An 18,979-nucleotide genomic window follows, 5' to 3' on the forward strand; every position below is an offset into this window, starting at 1 on the left:
AGACCTATACAAGCTGGACAGCGTGACAGCAAAGTTTTGGATGACAGGAGACCTTTGGCTGGTAGAGGCCACTTCGTGTCCCGCATTAGCAAGGCTGCCCTTCTCCGGGCCGGACAACACCTGTGCGAGCAGAGGCATGACCCGAAAGACGTTTCGCGGCTGCATAATTTTCTGGTAAGTGTAGTTTCGCGGTTCGGGCGCCATTGTCTTCACAGTGCATCTAGACGGCTGCCGTTGGCTCCGGGAAGCAGAGTTCGCCAGAAACGACTGTTGTCCTCCCGGTACTTAGCGTGTGTGCCCGATGGAGCAGCCCTGCTGTGTAATTTCTCACACAGCCCAGGCTGTGGTCTCGCGGTGCGCCGAGATCGCGCGGTCGCAGTGCCTCCTGGGAAGTGTGGTTTTTTGGGAGGCGACCGTGCGAAGCACCGGCAACTTTTGTATCTGACGCGTAGGAGTCTGAGAAGTGCAGCCAGCCGTGGACTCCGCTTTTGGCCCGCCCCGCGGTCGTCTCCGGCCCTGCAGCGGAATTCTCGGTCCTGGAATCGCGGAGGACTCTGGGCAGCGCAGTTCCCGCAAGGCGGGGGGCCATTGTCCGCTGCAGCGATCCGGCGCGTTAGGTACAAGGAGGTGCCCACTGTGGACGGCCGCGCACGGCTTCGGTGCCGGCGGGCTCCGCTGAGGTTTAAGGCAAGTGTGGGTCCCGGGAGGGCCGCCGCAGGCCTCGGGCTGATGGCACCCGGGCGCTGGGCATGGCAGCCACAACGTCGCTGGTCCCAGGGTCTGCCCCGCGGTGTGAGCCCAAATAGGCCCCTAGCTTCTCTGGGCCTCTGTCATGCTTTGTAAAAGGGGAGTAAGGATGGCGCTTACCTCAGAGCTGTTGCGAAAAGGAAAAGGGAGAGCCAGTGTGCGTTGTACGCACTGAAAGAAAACGCCATCTACGTTAAAAAAAAAAATCCAGTGTGTAAACCTTGAGCAAATGGCTTTAATATCGCCGAGCTTCAGTTTTCTCAGAGTTTAAAAAAAGAAATCTGGAATAATGTGAATGCCTACTATGCATAGTGGTGAAGATCGAAAGAGCTCTTATTTAACAGTGTTATTACTGTTGTTTTATGAGTTTGTCACTTATGTATATGATAGTTGATTTACACGCAAATGGCACCTGGTTACCTCTTGCCTAGGGAAAGGTTAGAGCCCTAGAAAGTGATTCCCAGGTAACCTCTTGCCTAGGGAAAGGTTAGAGCCCTAGAAAGTGATTCCCAGTGTGATTCTCCATGCAGGTGTGTCCAGAGCTGCAAGATAAGCCTGATTTTTCATGACTGCTTTTTCCTGTCCTTGATCTGCCTTTTCAGGCACTGCCCTTCTATAAGAAGAGAGCCTGGAAAGAGGACTGTGTTGACTTTTGGAAATTGCAGAGTCATGTTTCAGGTAAGTTGGTATGTCCCCAAATCTTCCTGAAACACCTACTTATCAGGACTCTTGAGTGTTTGCTTTGCCTTTCCTACCAGTTCCCACCTCACAGAGTCCTTTTAGGGACTGGATCTATGATTCCTTTCATTATAGCACAGGATGTAGACTGCAGAACTCCAAAGTACTGTCTTCTCTCAGTGCTTTTTTTTCCACCAGTTTCCTGCTAGAAGCCTCTGAAGAGTCTTGAGCAAAACTTTTTTTTAAACTTACAATTCAAAGTTCAAGTTTGGAATTATTTGCTTTGTAGTTGTCCAAACTGTATCATGTGGTCTCAGTTAATGGTGTATGTCAGTCCTTTCAGTTGTTCAAGTCGAGAGGTTTGGAGTCATCCTTGAGATCTCCCTTTCTCTTATAACTAACATTCAGACACTCTAGTTGGATCTAAAATATACACAGTGTATCTACACAATCTGACCATTAGTTACCCCATCACTGCCACTACCACTGCCACCCCGGTACAAGCCACTTATATTTTGCAGTAGTCACCTTGCTGGATTCCCTGCTTCTGCGCTTGACCCTCTTCAGTCTCTTCTCAATACAGCTGTCATAGAGATCCTCTTGTTATATAATATCCTGTCATTCCTCAGCTTAAAACTCTTTGGTGGCCCTAACTCATAATAGAAGTCAGAGTTGGGTCGTGACATAAAAAGCTTTGTACAGTTAGGCTCTCTTATTACCTCCCTGATCTCATCTTCCTTCTCTGTCTCTTTGTTCCCTGTGAGCTCCAGCCACACTGGCTACTGCCTCCAGGCCTTGGAATCTGCTGTACCATCTACTTGGAATATTCTTTCCCTGGATATACACAAGCTTGCATTCTTACCTCTGTATCTCTGCTCAGGGGTTACTTTCTCGGTAAAGCCTCCCTGAACACCTATTTAAAATTGCATTCACCTTCTCTCGACTGTCACTTCCACTCCTCCATCACTGTGTTTTCATAGCACCTATCACTCACTAGCTGATACACTATGTGTTTAGTATATGCATACACTCATCGTTTGTCTCCTCCCACTGGAAGGGATTTTTTTTCTTTTTTGTTGACTGTTTTATCTTCAGTGTCCAGAGTGGTATCTGGCATAAAACAGATGCTTAGTAAATAGCTATTGAGTGAAAGAGTGATGAGAAAATGATGGGACAGAATCATGGCGTGGAAGTGAAGCCTGCACAGGAGACGGTATGAGTGGCAGATGTGCGTGTTGGGCAGAGTCTGTTTCTTGGGTATATTAGATAATTAGAATTGAAAGAACTTTCTTTTTTTAAGTAAAAGCTAAAGTGAACTAATTGCCAAAATCACTCATGGATTCATTTTCTAAACACTTAATGAAGTACCTGTTAGGAAGACTCTTACATAGGTTTGGGTGTACACTGACATGCAGGATTTCATGATCTCGTGCAATACTGTCCAAGAGAACTTTCTACAGTGGGGGTAGTGTTCTATTTGTGTACTGTCCAATGTGGTAGCCACCAGTGCCGTATGACTATTGAGTGCTACAGTGACTGAGGAAGTGAATTTTTAATTTTATTTAAATTTTATTTTAATTAATTTAAATTTATATAGCCAAATATGGTGGCTACTGTACTGAGCAGTACAGGACTGGTAGAAAAGTAAGAAAGCATAAGAAATTAAGGTATTTATTTAATATCCTAAGTTCTGGGGACAAAGGTGAATTAACATCCCAGGCTGCTCAGGCAATTGAAGGGGAAGAAAGAGTTGAAGCATCCCTGGGGAAGCAAGGCTGGAGTTGTTTCAGTGTCTCATAGTACCAGGGCGGCAGAGGTAGAAGTGAAGTTCTACCAAACTGAGAAAACACCTTGCGTGTAGGTAGAGAGGCCCAAGAGTCTTTCAAAGAAGTGCAAAAATTTTGTACAGCAGTGGTTTTCAAAATGGGGTGACTTTATCCCCCTTAGTCCCACTCATAAGGGACATTTGATAATGTCTAGAGACATGTTCAGTTGTTATAACTGGGGGTGGGGGTGGTTAAGGGGAGTTGCTACTGGCATCTAAAGGGTGGAGGCTAGGGATCCTACTAAACATCCTAAAATGCACAGGACAGCTTGCACAATAAAGAATTGTCCAGCCTAAAATGTCAGTAGTGCCAAGATTGAGAAACTCTGATTTAAATAAAGATCAAAGAGTATCTATTAGATGATGTGAGGTTTCTTCTCTAGACTATTAATACAATGATATTCATTAATATCAAAACTTAAAATGTAAAATATCTTTGCATTGGTGGAGTAAAACATAGTGTTTTATTCATTTAATGTAGTGTTGATTTTTTAATTTGGCTTATCATTTGGGATTTTTAAAAGCTAATCATTTAAAGACCACTGTGGGGGGCTTCCCTGGTGGTCCAGTGGTTAACTTCACCTTCCAGTGCAGGGGGTATGGGTTCAATCCCTGGTCAGCGAGCTAAGATCCCACATGCCTTGCGGCCAAAAAACCAAAACATAAAACAGAAGCAATATTATAACAAATTCAATAAAGACTTTAAAAATGGTCCACATCAAAAAAAAAAAAAATCTTAAGAAAGAAAAAGACCACTGTGGAAAATAGGAAAAGATGGAAATTTTCTCAGTTCATATGATAAGGCTAGCGTAACCCTAATACCTGGCTAAGAGTAAATACAAGTGGAAAAAAGAATTTTCCCTGGTGCCAAAAGAGAGACCTTCTCCCCCTCCCTTTTCTTAGAGTGTTTCCTTGAGAAAAATCTGTAATTGTATATCCTTTCCCTCTCCCTTTGAGATGCTTGTTCATCTTTTTCAAAGCTAAATAAGCCTCTGCCAGTTTTGCAAAGCATTAAAGTCTTTCTTAAGGGCCTTGGAGCCATCTCTTCAAAATGGAAACATGAAGGAAGATGCACCCCTATCTCCCTATCTGTATGGGAGTTTAGCCTAGACTCCTGGCTGCAGATTCTAACTACTTGCTTGTCATAAAGATATGAGTTTTAAAATTTTTCTTTGGGGTAAAGGCAGTTAACACAGATGACTACCCCAATTACCAGGTGAATTTAGGATGAACTATGTGTAGCAAATGATGCTGTCAAGTCCTCTTACTTAAGGACAAGTTATTATTTACTTTGAAAACATGTGTAATGGATTGTATCTGCCTGAGTTTATAAAAGGGTGAAATTTCTTTCTGTCCTTGGAGTCTCATTAGTGATTACCTGTGAGTGCATTACAGTCTGGTTTAATGCTTATTCAGTAATAAAACTGTTTTTTTTTTTTTACACTGTAGAGAGGATTTTCTTCTTGGTAGATTTGATTTTTAATTATTTCCCTAACACCTGATGAAGGTAAATTCCCTCTTTAAAACCAAAGACCAGTGTCACTGGTGAACACGTGTATTAATAAAATATCCAAATAAAGTAACAGAATATTGAATCTACACTTGGAGTGAAAAATTTACAATAGCCAAACAATGCCTATTTCACCAGTGAAAAGTAATAATAATGACATTTTAAATGCATACTTTGCACATATTTTAATTTGACTAACCAGTAAGCTATTATTAAACATTAAAAGTTTTTCTAAAATTTTGCTATTTTAAATAATACTGTGAATGAGTACTATTGGGAAGAAATCTATTTTCTTAGAATATTTTCCTTGAAATGTGTCTTTTTTTTTTTTCTTTGCACTTCCTTTAAGGTTCTATTCAAGGACTACCTATGGCATGAAACCATCCTTCAGTCTTCTTGCCCAGGGGTCTCAAATTATTTTAATTATAGATTATGAATATGAGGTTTAATTATGTACCATAAATATTTTTGCTTTTTGTTTATAAATTGGTTATGAACGTGTCTATCTTTAACATAAAGGTGTCTTTTTATTATGAACCTATTGGATTCTTCTTTTTTTTTGAACCTTAATTCATGTTCTTTTACCTGGCATGTAAACTATAAAAAACAGAGCTAAGCACTTGACTATATGCCAAAAGTTGAATGCTGATTTTGAAAAATTTTATAATTCTATTCCCTACTCTCCTGAAGCAGAGCTCTTATATTTATCTCTTATCCTTATTGTATAACAATGCCAAGCACATAATTATCCAATTATTACTTAACTTAGATCAGATTTCTGATCATTGTCACAACTGCTGGATCTTGTTCCCTTTCTTCCACCCCAGGGTAATTTTACCTCTTAACCAGTGACAAAAGAGGCCAGGGCTATGGTTGAGCCTAAATGTGTTTGCTATTTCAGGTGACATTTAGTGATGTGGCCATAGACTTCTCTCATGAAGAGTGGGGATGGCTAGATCCTACTCAGAGGAATTTATACAAGGATGTGATGGTACAGAATTATGAGAACCTGGTATCTCTAGGTAAGCATATTTCTGCCTCCACCCCAATGAGGGAGATCTTTCTTCTGCCACTCCAAATTGCTAGAGATCCTCCTTAGTAGATGTTCTGAGGAAATGTATAGCTCTGTTGTGTCCTGCCTGAAGCTTATCTTCCCGTTTCAGTGAACATCCTTCAGACCTTTCTTCGGTCCCTTTTTTGATGATAGTCTCTCCTCCATGAAGGCCACAGCTTAGACAATGTTTGTTCTATATTTTTCCTGTAAGCAGGTCTTTCCATACCTAAGCCATACGTGATTGCTTTATTGGAGGATGGCAAAGAACCTTGGATGGTGGAGAAAAAGCTGTCAAAAAGTTTGTTTCCAGGTAAGTCATGGTGAATCAGGCAAAGGAGATCTTTGTTTAAAGATGCTTGTATAAAGTATGGAGGCATTTTAGTATATTTTAGGGATACTGTCATCAGAGATTCCAAATGTAACAAAATTGAGGGATCCTTAGCTTAGATTTCAAAACAACCATTCCTCTATCCTAAATTATTATTTTTCTGTATTACTCATGTCATCTCATCAAAAGTGGAGGGTTTTGGCATCATAATAATTCGAATTGTTATTTATTTGAAATGAAAATAAGGCAATTCTTTTTGAGTCCACTTAAGGAAAAATATACAAATGGTTTTAGGCTGAAAAAGCAGAACTTCAAAGAACAAATATGAACATAAGTGTTAGAGGAAGTAAGGGACAGATAAGAAGGTTTCTGAGAACAGTATTTTCTTTATTTTTTCTTCTGGCTGCATTGGGTCTTCATTGCTGCGTGTGGGCTTTTTCTAGTTGTGGTGAGCGGGGGCTACTCTTTGTTGTGGTGCACGGGCTTCTCATTGCAGTGGCTCCCCTTGTTGGGGAGCACGGGCTCTAGGGCACGCGGGCTTCAGTAGTTGTAGCGCACAGGCTGTAGAGCGCAGGTTCAGTAGTTGTGGTGCAAGGGTTAGTTGTTCTGCGGCATGTGGGATCTTCCCAGACCAGGGCTCGAACCTGTGTCCCCTGCATTGGCAGGTGGATTCTTAAGCACTGTGCCACCAGGGAAGTCCAGAACAGTATTTTTTAATGTCAATAAATATGATTTCACACAGATCCTACATAAACTCACAAAGCTTAAATCTTTCTGAGCCATAAAGAGTATTTAGATTATTTTGTTTTCATTGTAGCTGTTTAGCACAGTGCTATATAGTCTTCATATTAAGCATACTAATCTGACAGCAAATTTAGATTAATCAAACGTTGGAGAACCAAGGCTGTGTGAGATAAAATGTAGTCTTTCACATAAGTATAGGTACAAAATGTTGGCTTGGGATCCAGAATGCCTTCTGCATTTTCTTTCTGATAGTTTCCTTTTTTCCCCCCAAACTGATTGCCTATATTAACCCATTTCTCTTATTATACTCTGTTCCTGCCTCTGTGAGCTGTCTGTATTCTCTGTGCTGCATTTGAACTTTGTTCAGAAATCATTGAATATATGAGAGTTGTCAGAGGCATGTGTCTTGGGGGTTAGAGGGGAATGACTTTATTTTTTTATCCAGTTCTCCTATTTCTACCATAGAAGTTTCTTTTCAAGAAGTTCAGAAAAAGCAGTGTTTTGCTGTCTTGATATATTACAGATTGGAAATCAAGATGGGAAAGCAAAGAATTATCAACGAAGGAAGATATTTATGATGAAGATTTTCCCCAAATGGTAATAATGGAAAAAACTATAAAACAAAGTCATGAATTTTCAAATTTTAACAAGGACTTGGATTATATAGAGAAGTTGGAGGGGAAGTGTGAAAATCAGGTAGAACATTTCAGACCAGTGACCCTCACCTTTAGAGAAAGTCCCACCGGGGAAAGTGTTTACAAATGCAGTAAGTTTAGAAGCATCTTGCCTTTGAAGTCTATTCTTTCTGAACCACAGAGAATTTCTGCTGAAGGGAAGTCACATAAACGTGATATATTTAAGAAGAGCTTACCAGCAAATTCAGTTATAAAAAATGAGAATATCAGTGATGGAAAGAAACTTCTGAATTCTGATGAAAGTGTGGCAGCCTTCAGCCAAAGCAAATCTCTTACCCTTCACCAGACTTTTAATAGAGAGAAAATCTATACATGTAGTGAATGTGGGAAAGCCTTTGGGAAACAATCAATCCTTAATCGCCATTGGAGAATTCACACAGGAGAGAAACCCTATGAATGTCATGAATGTGGGAAGACTTTTAGCCATGGCTCATCCCTTACTCGACATCAAATAAGCCACAGTGGAGAGAAACCTTACAAATGTATTGAATGTGGGAAGGCCTTTAGCCATGTCTCATCACTTACTAATCATCAAAGCACTCACACTGGAGAGAAACCATATGAATGTATGAACTGTGGAAAGGCTTTTAGTCGTGTTTCACATCTCATTGAACATCTGAGAATTCATACTCAAGAAAAACTCTATGAATGTCGAATATGTGGGAAGGCCTTTATTCACAGGTCATCTCTCATTCACCATCAGAAAATTCACACTGGAGAGAAACCTTATGAATGTAGCGAATGTGGAAAAGCCTTTTGCTGTAGCTCACACCTTACTCGACATCAAAGAATTCACAGTATAGAGAAACAATTTGAATGCAACAAATGTCTGAAAGTCTTTAGCAGCCTCTCATTTCTTATTCAGCATCAGAGTATTCATACTGAAGAAAAACCCTTCGAATGTCAAAAATGCAGGAAATCCTTCAGCCAGCCTGAATCACTGAATATGCATTTGAGAAACCACACTAGATTGAAACCTTATGAATGTAGTATATGTGGGAAAGCCTTCAGTCATAGGGCATCCCTGTTTCAACATCACAGAATTCATACTGGAGAGAAACCCTATGAATGTATTAAATGTGGGAAGACCTTCAGCTGTAGTTCAAACCTTACTGTACATCAGAGAATTCATACTGGAGAAAAGCCATATAAATGTAATGAGTGTGGGAAAGCATTTAGCAAAGGCTCAAATCTTACTGCCCATCAAAGAGTACATAATGGAGAGAAACCCAGTAGTACAATAAGTGTGGAAAAGCCTTTAGGCCATATAAATCACTATACATGTGAAAGATCATATAAGAGAGAAACTGCATAAATGCAGAATTTGTCATAATATACTGTAGCCATAGATCCTCCCTGATTCAAAATCAGAAAATCTATACTGGAGAAAATTCTTATGAATGTAATGAATATAGGAAACTCTTTAGCAATGATACAAGCTTTATTGTCTATCACAATTCACACTGTAGAGAGACTATATGAAGGCAGTAAATGTGGGAAAGACTTTAGCCAGCATTAATCCCTTAATTGACGTAAGTAAATCCACACTGGGGAAAAACCCTTTACATGTTACAAGTATGGGAAAGACATTAGGTGATATGACTCTCTTAAAAAACATTAAACACATACAAGAGAGAAGCAATATGAATATAAAAATTGTGGGAAGTCCAGTTAAAATGCATCCCTCATTTTACATCAAAGAACTCACACTGGAAAGAAAGCTTATGTAAGAAATGTAGCAAAGTGTTCACTAAGCATTCTTAGCTTGCTAGACATCAGAAGATTAATGTTAGAGAAACCTGAAGGATTTAGGAATTATGTGTAAGTCTTTCTTTGCAATGATGCTAATTTGTAAACAATTCTACAGGAGAGCAAACAAGCATATTATAAATGAATATGCATATCTTATAGTAGCAGCATGCATTTTACTCAAGAGTCCTACATAGAAATTATCTTTAGCTAATGGGCATGTGAAGATATTTAGTCACCCAGTGGATCCAATAAATGTTATAATTGAAAATTAAAGTTGCAACAGAAGTAAAAAGTGGTGTGAATAAAATTTTTGGTCTCTAGTAAAATCATTTTGTATATATTGGACTCTTTCACTGACACACTGATATTTCTTACAAAATTTTCCACTACTTTCCTCTTGAAGAATTAGGATCAGCTTTCCTATATAGCCTTCAGTGGGAGACTAACAAACCTAGAAAAAAATGGCCTGATCTCTGAGCTAAGAATGTCTCTATTTTGATAAGGATAATCCATAGTCCATTTCCAGTTGGTTTAATTGACACATTTTAATTTTTACAAGTGCTGTGAGAACATAACCAAGAAACTATACATACTATGAGGGATTAGAGCAGAGAGGATGTGCTTTTTAATCCAAATCCTAAGGAATGAGTCCTAATTACAGTGATCCTCCATAACTGCAGATTCTGCATCTGCAGATTCAACCACTCGCAGTTGGAAAATGTTAAAAAAAAGTTTTAATCCAGAAAGTTCTAAAAAGAAAAACTTGAACTTACCGGCTGCAGGCAGTTATTTACGTGGTATGTACATTTTGTTTACAACTACATGGCATTTACATTGTATTAGGTATTATAAGTAACCTAGGGATAACTTAAAGTATACAGGAGGATGTGCCTAGGTTATAGCAAATATTATGCCATTTTATGTAAGGGATTTGGAGCACCTGCAGATTTTTGTATCCATAGGGGGTGAGGGAGTATGTTGGTCCTGGAACCAGTCCCTCACAGATGCTGAGGACAACTGTATGTAAGGCACACATGCTCTTGGAGTTCATTCTAGGCAAAGCAGACAAGCAAATTCTATCATGTTTTCTGCATCCGGAATACATTATTCAGTGCCTAGTTTCAAGTTTTGTGGCTTTGAGGTACTACTGTTGGCAGCAACACTAGTAACAGCAGCAGTCATTTCCCCATCCCTTGATCATTGTTATGGGAGGTTGGAATTTACTAGTCCAGAGCTGTTCCCATTACTTCTCCAGCCTGCTCACCAATTTTGAGAGCACTAGTATCCTGCAACATATCTTCTTAAAATAGTTTTTGTTTTCTACACTGAACCTTGACAGATAATTATAAGGGGGATGGCTTCAAATATAAGTTTCAGATAAGAAATGGAATAGCCTTACGGGCTTCACAGTTTCCTTTCTTGTGACTGGAAAGGTGATACAGATCAGTGATTAGGATTGTATGGACACAGCTGCAAGTAAAGGGCAGTTATATAATTTATATTTCAGATTATGTTCTCTATGGCATTTGATAGTTGTAAGACATTATTTTAAGGAAGAATATTATATTGGTGATATAATTCTGGTATGGAATGAGTAATAGGGTTTCCAACTTTAGACAAAATATTCTACTCTGGTACATATGCTACTTTTAACAGAAAGCTAAGAGGTGAAGGCACATAGCAATTCTCACCAGGTATAGTGGGTCTGGAATGGGATGGTGAAGTTTTAATATTAAGCAGAAATTTATCTTTCCTTTGATTTAGTTTTAGTTATAAGACTTATTTCGACATTCTATGGCATGTTGAAGGATCTTCGAGAAATTTATAATTAAAGGAGTATGGGATGGTATCAAACAAGGATAAGAACATTTATAATTATGGATAGACTGGCCCCTAGAAGTATATTTAGTTGTGCAATAATGGCAGTAGCTTTTTGTTTCTCCCGTGCTCTGTCCTCTGCTCTCCTAAGCACTGATACAGCAAAGATGAAGTAGTCCTTTAATCCCCCAGATTTTATTCGCTTTCACTACACATAGTTTTTTGCCATCTTGTTATTTTGTTATGAGGATTCGTCCAAATACTCATACTTTGTCATTTAAAAAGCATGAGCATACACGATAATGTTTTACAATTCTTGATTTAAAGTGCCTTCACAATAATACTGAACTAGGAAAAGAAAGCCAGAGACTTAAATATTTGAGATAGTGACGGTTTTAAGAAAGCAGTAAGAGTATATACCTGAGATCATAATGATGTTATAACGTCACCAATGGAGAATCATACTCAGTCTTATCTCTTAACCATTTCTTGATGTGTATGAAGAGCACAGGCTCTGGAGTCATGTTACCTGGGTATAAAACCAAGTTACGTGTATACTGGCTTTGTATGACCTTGGACAAATTACTTTGCTGCACCATGCCTAAGTTTCTCCATCTGTAAAATGATGATAATAAGATCTCAGGATTATTATGAAGATTAAGTGGGTTAATTGATGTAAGATGCTTATAATGCCTGGTACCTCAAAAGCACTAAAATAAATATTAGCTATTAATTTAATCATCATTATCTTCACATGGCTGCTTCATCATTCTGGTCTCAAATGTCACATCTTCTAGTTGGTCTTCCTAATCACCTGTCACCCATCTACTTACTGTTTCACCTTTTGGGGGGCTCTTACAAGACACTCCCATTTGCTTCCAACAAATCTTCCTTTGGTATTTGAACCATCTTGCAGGGGAATATATTTATTATCCAAAATACTCTGAGGAGACACAAAGGACACTGGATAGGAAAAAGTGAGACAAGAACACAGCAGGGCTGCAGGAAGATGGGAGGGTGTACTACACATGTGTTTTGGAGAAAGAGCAGAATGAAGGAGGCTCCAGGTCCCTGTGGAGAAGAAGTGAGGCTTTGCCCAGTGAGACCAGAAGCCTAAAGGTCTTCAGCATCACCTCTCAGTACAGGGTCCTTTGAAATGAGTGCAACTGCCCTCAGTGTTCCTGAATAGAGTTTACAACCATGTTATTGAAGGTCACTGATGCCTGGAAAGTTGTAGTAGCTTCAGTAGCCTTGGGCTAGTCATATGTTGCTGGAGACAATTGTGCACTCATTCGTAAAAATCCTGAAAGAACCAAGGCACACATCACTGAGCACTTTGTGGGAGACTAGCTCTGTGTTGGGCACCAAAGGGGAGTCAGATACTACCTTTTAAACAGGATGCAATTGTGTTAGAGAAAAAAATGCCTATGATTTCGTTGATGAAAGAATGACAAGGCTGTGTGGCTTGAGGGGTACAGAAAGTAAGTTCTGGCATTAAAGATGAATAGGGAAAAAATTATAATGGTAACAAACAATATCGCTAGCAGCAGTATTTTAGTCTCATGGCTGTATACAGTGCACTGTATACCTGCACTGTATGCTGAGAACTTTGTATGCAGCATTCAAGCAATTAAATATTCCCAGCTCTGGACCCAAATTCCCAGGTTTGAATCAGCCTATTGGTACTGACACTTGCTTTTCATTAATCTTAGAAAAGTTACTTCATTTCTCAAGCTTTGATTTCGGCATCAAAACAAAAATAATTCCCACTTCACCAGGTGGTTGTGAGAATTTATTTATTCATAAAGCAAACAACGGAGTGATTGGCACATGTAAGTTGTTTTGTGTGTTTTTCTTTTATTAATCCTCCCAAAAATGCTATAATCTTTTCTATGGCACAGTCAGCAACCTGAGACTCAGGCAGCACTAGAAAATCTCCCAGAGTCACACATCTCAGGAACACAGGCTGAATTTGAACATCCAGTGAAAGACATACAGTTGCCTCCTGGCAATATTGTCTCTCAGAAGATCAAGGTTCTCTTTGCAATCTCACATGTCCTCTCATGCCTCCTTGAACAAAAAATATTCCCTTTGACCATGTGGTTCGTTCAGCCTAGAGTGTTTCCAATATCTATCAAGTTCACCTGCCAGAAGGACTACTGCCTACCTTACAAAGTTCACTTTAGGTGTCTGACAATAATTCCTCAGGCAAAAATGGAGAAAATGAGAGATTAAAAAAAAGTAATAAGGCACTTGGAAAACAAAGAGCAAGCTGGCAGAAGTTCCTCCTTTCCAGTAATTACTTTAAATGTAAATGGATGAAACTCTCCAATCAAAAGACAGAGAATGGCAGAATGGATTAAAAAGCCAAACATTATCCAGCTACATGCTGTCTATGAGTGACTCACATTAGATCCAAAGACACAAATAGGTTGAAAGTGAAACAGTGGAAAAAGCTATTTTATGCAAATAGTAACAAAAAAAAAGAGCTGTGGTGTCTATACTAATACAAGACAAAACAGACTTTAAATCCAAGATTACAAGTGACAAAGAAGGTCATTATAAATAAAATGTCAACACAGCAAGAAGATATAGCAATTATAAGCATTTACACATCTAATAACAGATCCATCAAAATATATAAAGCAAACATGGAAAGAATTGAATGGAGAAACAGTTCTACATTAATAATGGGAGATTTCAATACCCCACCTTCAATAATGGATAGATCAACCACATGGAAGGTAGGTAAAGAGACAGAGAACTCAAACAAGTCAATAAACGAACTACACCTAACAGATAAATGACACTCCACCCCCAAGTGCAAAACACACATTCTTCTCAAGTGCATGTGAAACATTCTCCCAGGATAGATTATACATTAGGCCACAAAACAAGTATCAATAGATTTTAAATGATTGATATCATCATACAAAGTAACTTCCTTGACTACAGCCAAATGAAATTAGAAATTAATAGGAAAACTGGAAAATTCACAAATATGTGGAAATTAAACTGCACACTCTTAAACAACTGCTATGGTCTGAAAATTCATATGTTGAAATCCTACTGCCCAATGTGATGGTATTAGGAGGTGGGGCATTTGAGAGTTGCTTAGGTCAGGAGGGTGGAGCCCTCATGAATTGGATTAGTGCTTTTATGAATGAGAGTCCACAGAACTTCCTAGCCCATTCTGCCATGTGAGGACTCAGTGAGAAGTCTACAACCAGGAAGACAGCCTGACAATTCTGGCACCCTGATCTCAGACTTTCAGCCTCAAGAACTGTGAAAAATAAATTTCTGTTGCTTATAAGCTAGCCATTCTCTTGTATTTTGTATAGCAGGCTGAATGGACTAAGACAAAAATCCATGTGTCAAAGAAGAAATCACAAATTGAATCAGAAAATACTTAAAGACTTATGAAAATGAAAACACAACATACCAAAATTTATGGTACACAGCAAAAACAGTGCTAGCAGGGAAATTTATAGCAGTAATCACTTACATAAAAAAGAGATCTGAAATCAATAACCTAACTTCACACCTTCACAAACTACAAAAAGGACAAACTAAACCAAAAGCTACAGAAAGTAGGAAATAACAAAAAACAGGGTAGAGATAAGCCAAATGGAAAAAGGAAAAACAACAGAGAAAATCAATGAAACCAAACGTTGGCTCTTTGAAAAGATCAACAAAATTATTAAACCTTTACCTAGACTAACAAAGAGGAAAAGAGAAAACACAACCAAAATCAGAAATGAAATTGGAGATGTTACCACCAACCTTACAGAGATAAAGAGGATTATAGTACAATATTGTGAACAACTATACACCAACAAATTAGATAACCAAGCAAAAATGGAAAAATTCCTTGGAACAGAAATTACCTATACTGACTCAAGAAGAAATAAAATATTTCAAAAGACCTATAAGAAGTAAAGAAATTGAATCAATAATCAAAAACCTCCCAACAAAGAACAATTCTGTACCAGACTGCTGCACCAGTGAATTCCACCAAACATTTAATGAAAAATTAACACCAGCCTTCCTCAAACTTCCAAGAAATTGAAGAGGAGGAAACATTCCATAACTTATTCTATGAGGCCAGTATTTTTCTGATACCAAAGCCAGATAAAGACATCACAGAGAAAGAAAATTACAGACCAATATCCTTTATGAATATAGATGTAAAAATCCTCAACAAAATATTAGCAAATTGAATCCAACAACATATTAAAAGGTTTACTCCCCATGACCCAGCAATACAAGGGTGGCTCAACATAAGAAAATCAATGTAATCCTTCCCACTAATAAAATGAAGGAAAAAGCCCCCACATGATCATCTCAATTTATGCAGAAAAGGCATTTGACAAGATCCAACGAACTTTCAGGATAAAAATGCTCAGAAAACTAGGAATAGAGGGAAAATTCCTCAATATGATAAAGTTACTTGTGAAAAACCTACAGCTAACATCATACTCAAAGGTGAAAGACCGAAAAATCAGAAAAAGACAAGGAAGGAGACCTGCTTTCACAGTTGCTATTAAGCATTGTACTTGAAGTTCTACCCAGAGCTATAAGACCAGAAAAAAACGTCATCCAAAGTGGAAAGGAAGTTGTAAAATGATCTCTTTTTTTTTTTTTTGCAGATGACATTATCCTCCTATACATTAAAAATCCCCAAGAACTCACAAAAAATAATAAAGCTAATAAATGGATTCAGCAAAGTTGCAGGGAAAATCAATACCCCAAAATCATTGGTGTATCTATAGTAGTGAACAACCCAAAAAGGAAATTAGGAAGCTCCTTCTATTTACAACAGTACCTACAAGGATAAAATATGTAGTAATAAATCTAACCAAGAAGGTGAAAGATTTGAATGCTGGAAACTAAAAATACACTGCTGAATGAAATTAAAGACCTAAATAAATGAAAAGATGTCTCATTTTCAAAATAAAATAGGAAGACTTAGCATTGTTAAGATATCAATATTACCCAAAGAGATAACAGATTTAATGCAATTCTTATCAAAATTCCAACAGCCCTTATTGCAGAAATGGGAAAGCCAATCCCCAAATTCATATGAAATTGCAAAGGCCCCCAAATAGCCAAAACAATCCTTTAAAATAATAAAGTTGGAGGACTCATATTATCCAACTTCAAAACTTAACAGTGTGGCACTAATATAAGGACAGACATACAGACCAATGAAATAGATTAGAGATCCCAGAAATAAACTCTCACATATATGGTCAATTAATTTTCAACAAGGATGATAGGACCATGCAAGGGGAAAGGACAATCTCTGAAAAAACTGCAGAGGAGGAAACACTTCCTCATTCTATAATGACAGAATTGCCTTGATACCAAAATCAGACAAAGACACCATAAGAACACAAAACCAAAACCAAAACTATAGACCAATATCCGTTATGAATATGGATGCAAACATACTCAGAATACTAGCAATAGACACTTCTCCAAAGAATATACATAAATGGCTAATAAGCACATGAAAATATGGTTAGCATAATTAGTCATTAGAGAAATGCAAATCAAAACCTCAGTGAATTGCTTCTTGGCCTTTTGGCTAAGATCGAATGCAAAACCACGAGATACAAGTTAACACTGCCAGGATGGCTATAGTAGGAAAAAAAAAAAAGAAGAAAGAAAGGCAAGTAAGTGTTGGTGACGCTGTGGAGAAATTGGGACCCTTTGTGCATTGCTTGTGGGAATGTAAAATGGTACAGCCATTGTGGAAAACAGTATGGTGGTTCCTCAAGAAGTTAAATATATTTATAGAATTATATTTTTAAGCAGTTCCAATTCCAGATATACATTCAAAAGAGTTGAAAGCAAAAATAAAAACAAAAATTAAAAAAGAGTTGAAAGCACGTACCCAATTGCTTAGGACTCAGATAACTGCTCACGGATATTTATAGCAGCATTATTCACAGTATCCATAAAGGCAAAAAACAACCCAGATTTTCATCAACAGATGAACGGATAAACAAAATATGGCATATACATACAATGGAATATTCTTCAACCTTAAAAGGAATGGAATTCTATACAGGCTACAATACAGATGAACCTTGGAAACATTATGCTAAGTGAGATAAGCCATACACAAAAGGACAAATGTTTTATGATTCTATTTATATGAGATACCTAGAATAGGCAAATTCATACAGACATAAAGTAGAATATAGGTTGCCAGAGACTGGGGGCAGGGTGGGAAGGGGAGTTATTTTTTAATTGATACAGAGTTATTGTTTGGGATGATGAAAAGTTTCTGTAAATGGATAGTGCTGGTGGATGCACAACATTATGAATGTATCAATACTTAATACTATTTTTTTTTTTTTTTTGCGGTACGCGGGCCTCTCACTGCCGTGGCCCCTCCCTTTGCGGAGCACAGGCTCCGGACACGCAGGCTCAGCGGCCATGGCTCATGGGCCCAGCTGCTCCACGGCGTGTGGGATCTTCCCAGACCGGGGCACGAACCCGTGTCCCCTGCATCGGCAGGCGGACTCTCAACCACCGTGCCACCAGGGAAGCCCAATACTTAATACTATTAAATTGTACATTTAAAAATGGTTAAAATGGTAAAATTTATATTATATATCTTGCAATAAAAAATGAAAGGAAAAAACCCCCAATACACAATACACAGCTAGCCTTCTTTATTCTTGAGAAATTAGATGCTACATCTTAGATTCTAGCAGAAGTATGGCAAAAGGGAGAAGCCCAAGCAAATTATCTAAATCCCATATGAAATCATATATATTTCAGGGTAATTTTCAGAGTGCCACAAACCATACCTGCTAGCTTTTATCTCCAAAAGAGATAGATACTTTTGTAACTGAGCTAACCTATCTCTATTAGGACTCACTAGTAGACAAGTTAATGGAAATTACACACCAAGACTGAACATGTAAAGAAAGAGGCAGAAAAAAGTTTGTAAGTGGTCACCAATTACACTGAGAAAAATCTTTCTAAAAGGGTGGCAGGTTCGAATATGTAATGACATTGCTTAATTGTTTATAGTTTTATTTCTCCTTTAAAACTATTTTTGTAAGAATAATAGTCTCATACAGGATTACTCATTAATAATTAGTATTTATGTGAGAAAACAACCAAGTCTGCAACCATTTGTTGATGACCTTAGTTTGCTATATTATATAATGATTTAAATTTTGTAATTGATATGGAAGATAACAACCCATTTCCTAGTTGTAAATCATGTGAGAATTGAGGCAGTAAAAATAAGGCCCAAGACAAGGACACAGGAAATGTTAGGATAATATGTGAATTTTTAAATAATTGAATGAATCGGTAGTTTACAACATGTGGCCCCTGGACCAGCAACATCAGCATCACCTGGAAACCTGGGAGAAAAGTGAATTCTCAGGAGACTGTTCCTGGCAGAGAGGAACATCTGAACATCTGATAACTGGATAGACTGGGCTTTAGGGAGAGAAAGAAGGTTTGTTGAGTAGAGGTACTTTCGGGTGGCTGGGAGTATATTCATCAAAACAGAGCAGGGAGGGATTGGAGCATAAGGTATCTTTCCTGACATAACAGAGGTCTGGATTTCATCCTAAGAACAAAGGGGAACCTGGAAACAAAGGGGCACCTTCCTCATGTGCCAGGGACAGACTGGGTCAATAAGGGAACAAGTGCTGGGCATGGCTATGGTACACTGAAGAGTGGATCCCACCTCCAGGAGTTACTGTTGCAGGCACCCAGCTTCTACTACAAGGTCTTCCAGTTTCTGCAAAGAAGCCCAGGCTCAGGGACAGTGTAAAACTGCACAGATTCTCCA

The 18,979-nt window shown here is 38.4% G+C and overlaps 1 protein-coding gene across 5 annotated transcripts; it reads left to right on the forward strand.

Moving 5' to 3' along the window:
• Positions 1-40: 40 nt before the first annotated feature.
• On the forward strand, positions 41-17,714 carry ZNF181 (zinc finger protein 181). Of its 5 annotated transcripts, none has more exons than XM_073795773.1 (6): positions 41-174; positions 453-617; positions 1,350-1,425; positions 5,662-5,782; positions 6,026-6,124; positions 7,410-17,714. In XM_073795773.1, the coding sequence occupies exons 1-6, from the start codon at positions 41-43 to the stop codon at positions 8,894-8,896; spliced, it is 2,082 nt and encodes a 693-aa protein (XP_073651874.1). In that variant the 3' UTR covers positions 8,897-17,714. The 5 variants fall into 5 exon arrangements, with proteins under 5 accessions (XP_073651874.1, XP_073651875.1, XP_073651876.1 ...); XM_073795774.1 differs by having other exon boundaries at positions 6,029-6,124; XM_073795775.1 differs by lacking the exon at positions 5,662-5,782 and having other exon boundaries at positions 453-687; positions 6,029-6,124.
• The last annotated feature ends 1,265 nt before the right edge of the window (positions 17,715-18,979 follow it).

The sequence above is a fragment of the Tursiops truncatus genome, chromosome 19 (assembly GCF_011762595.2).
Source record: "Tursiops truncatus isolate mTurTru1 chromosome 19, mTurTru1.mat.Y, whole genome shotgun sequence".
NCBI lineage: Eukaryota > Metazoa > Chordata > Mammalia > Artiodactyla > Delphinidae > Tursiops > Tursiops truncatus.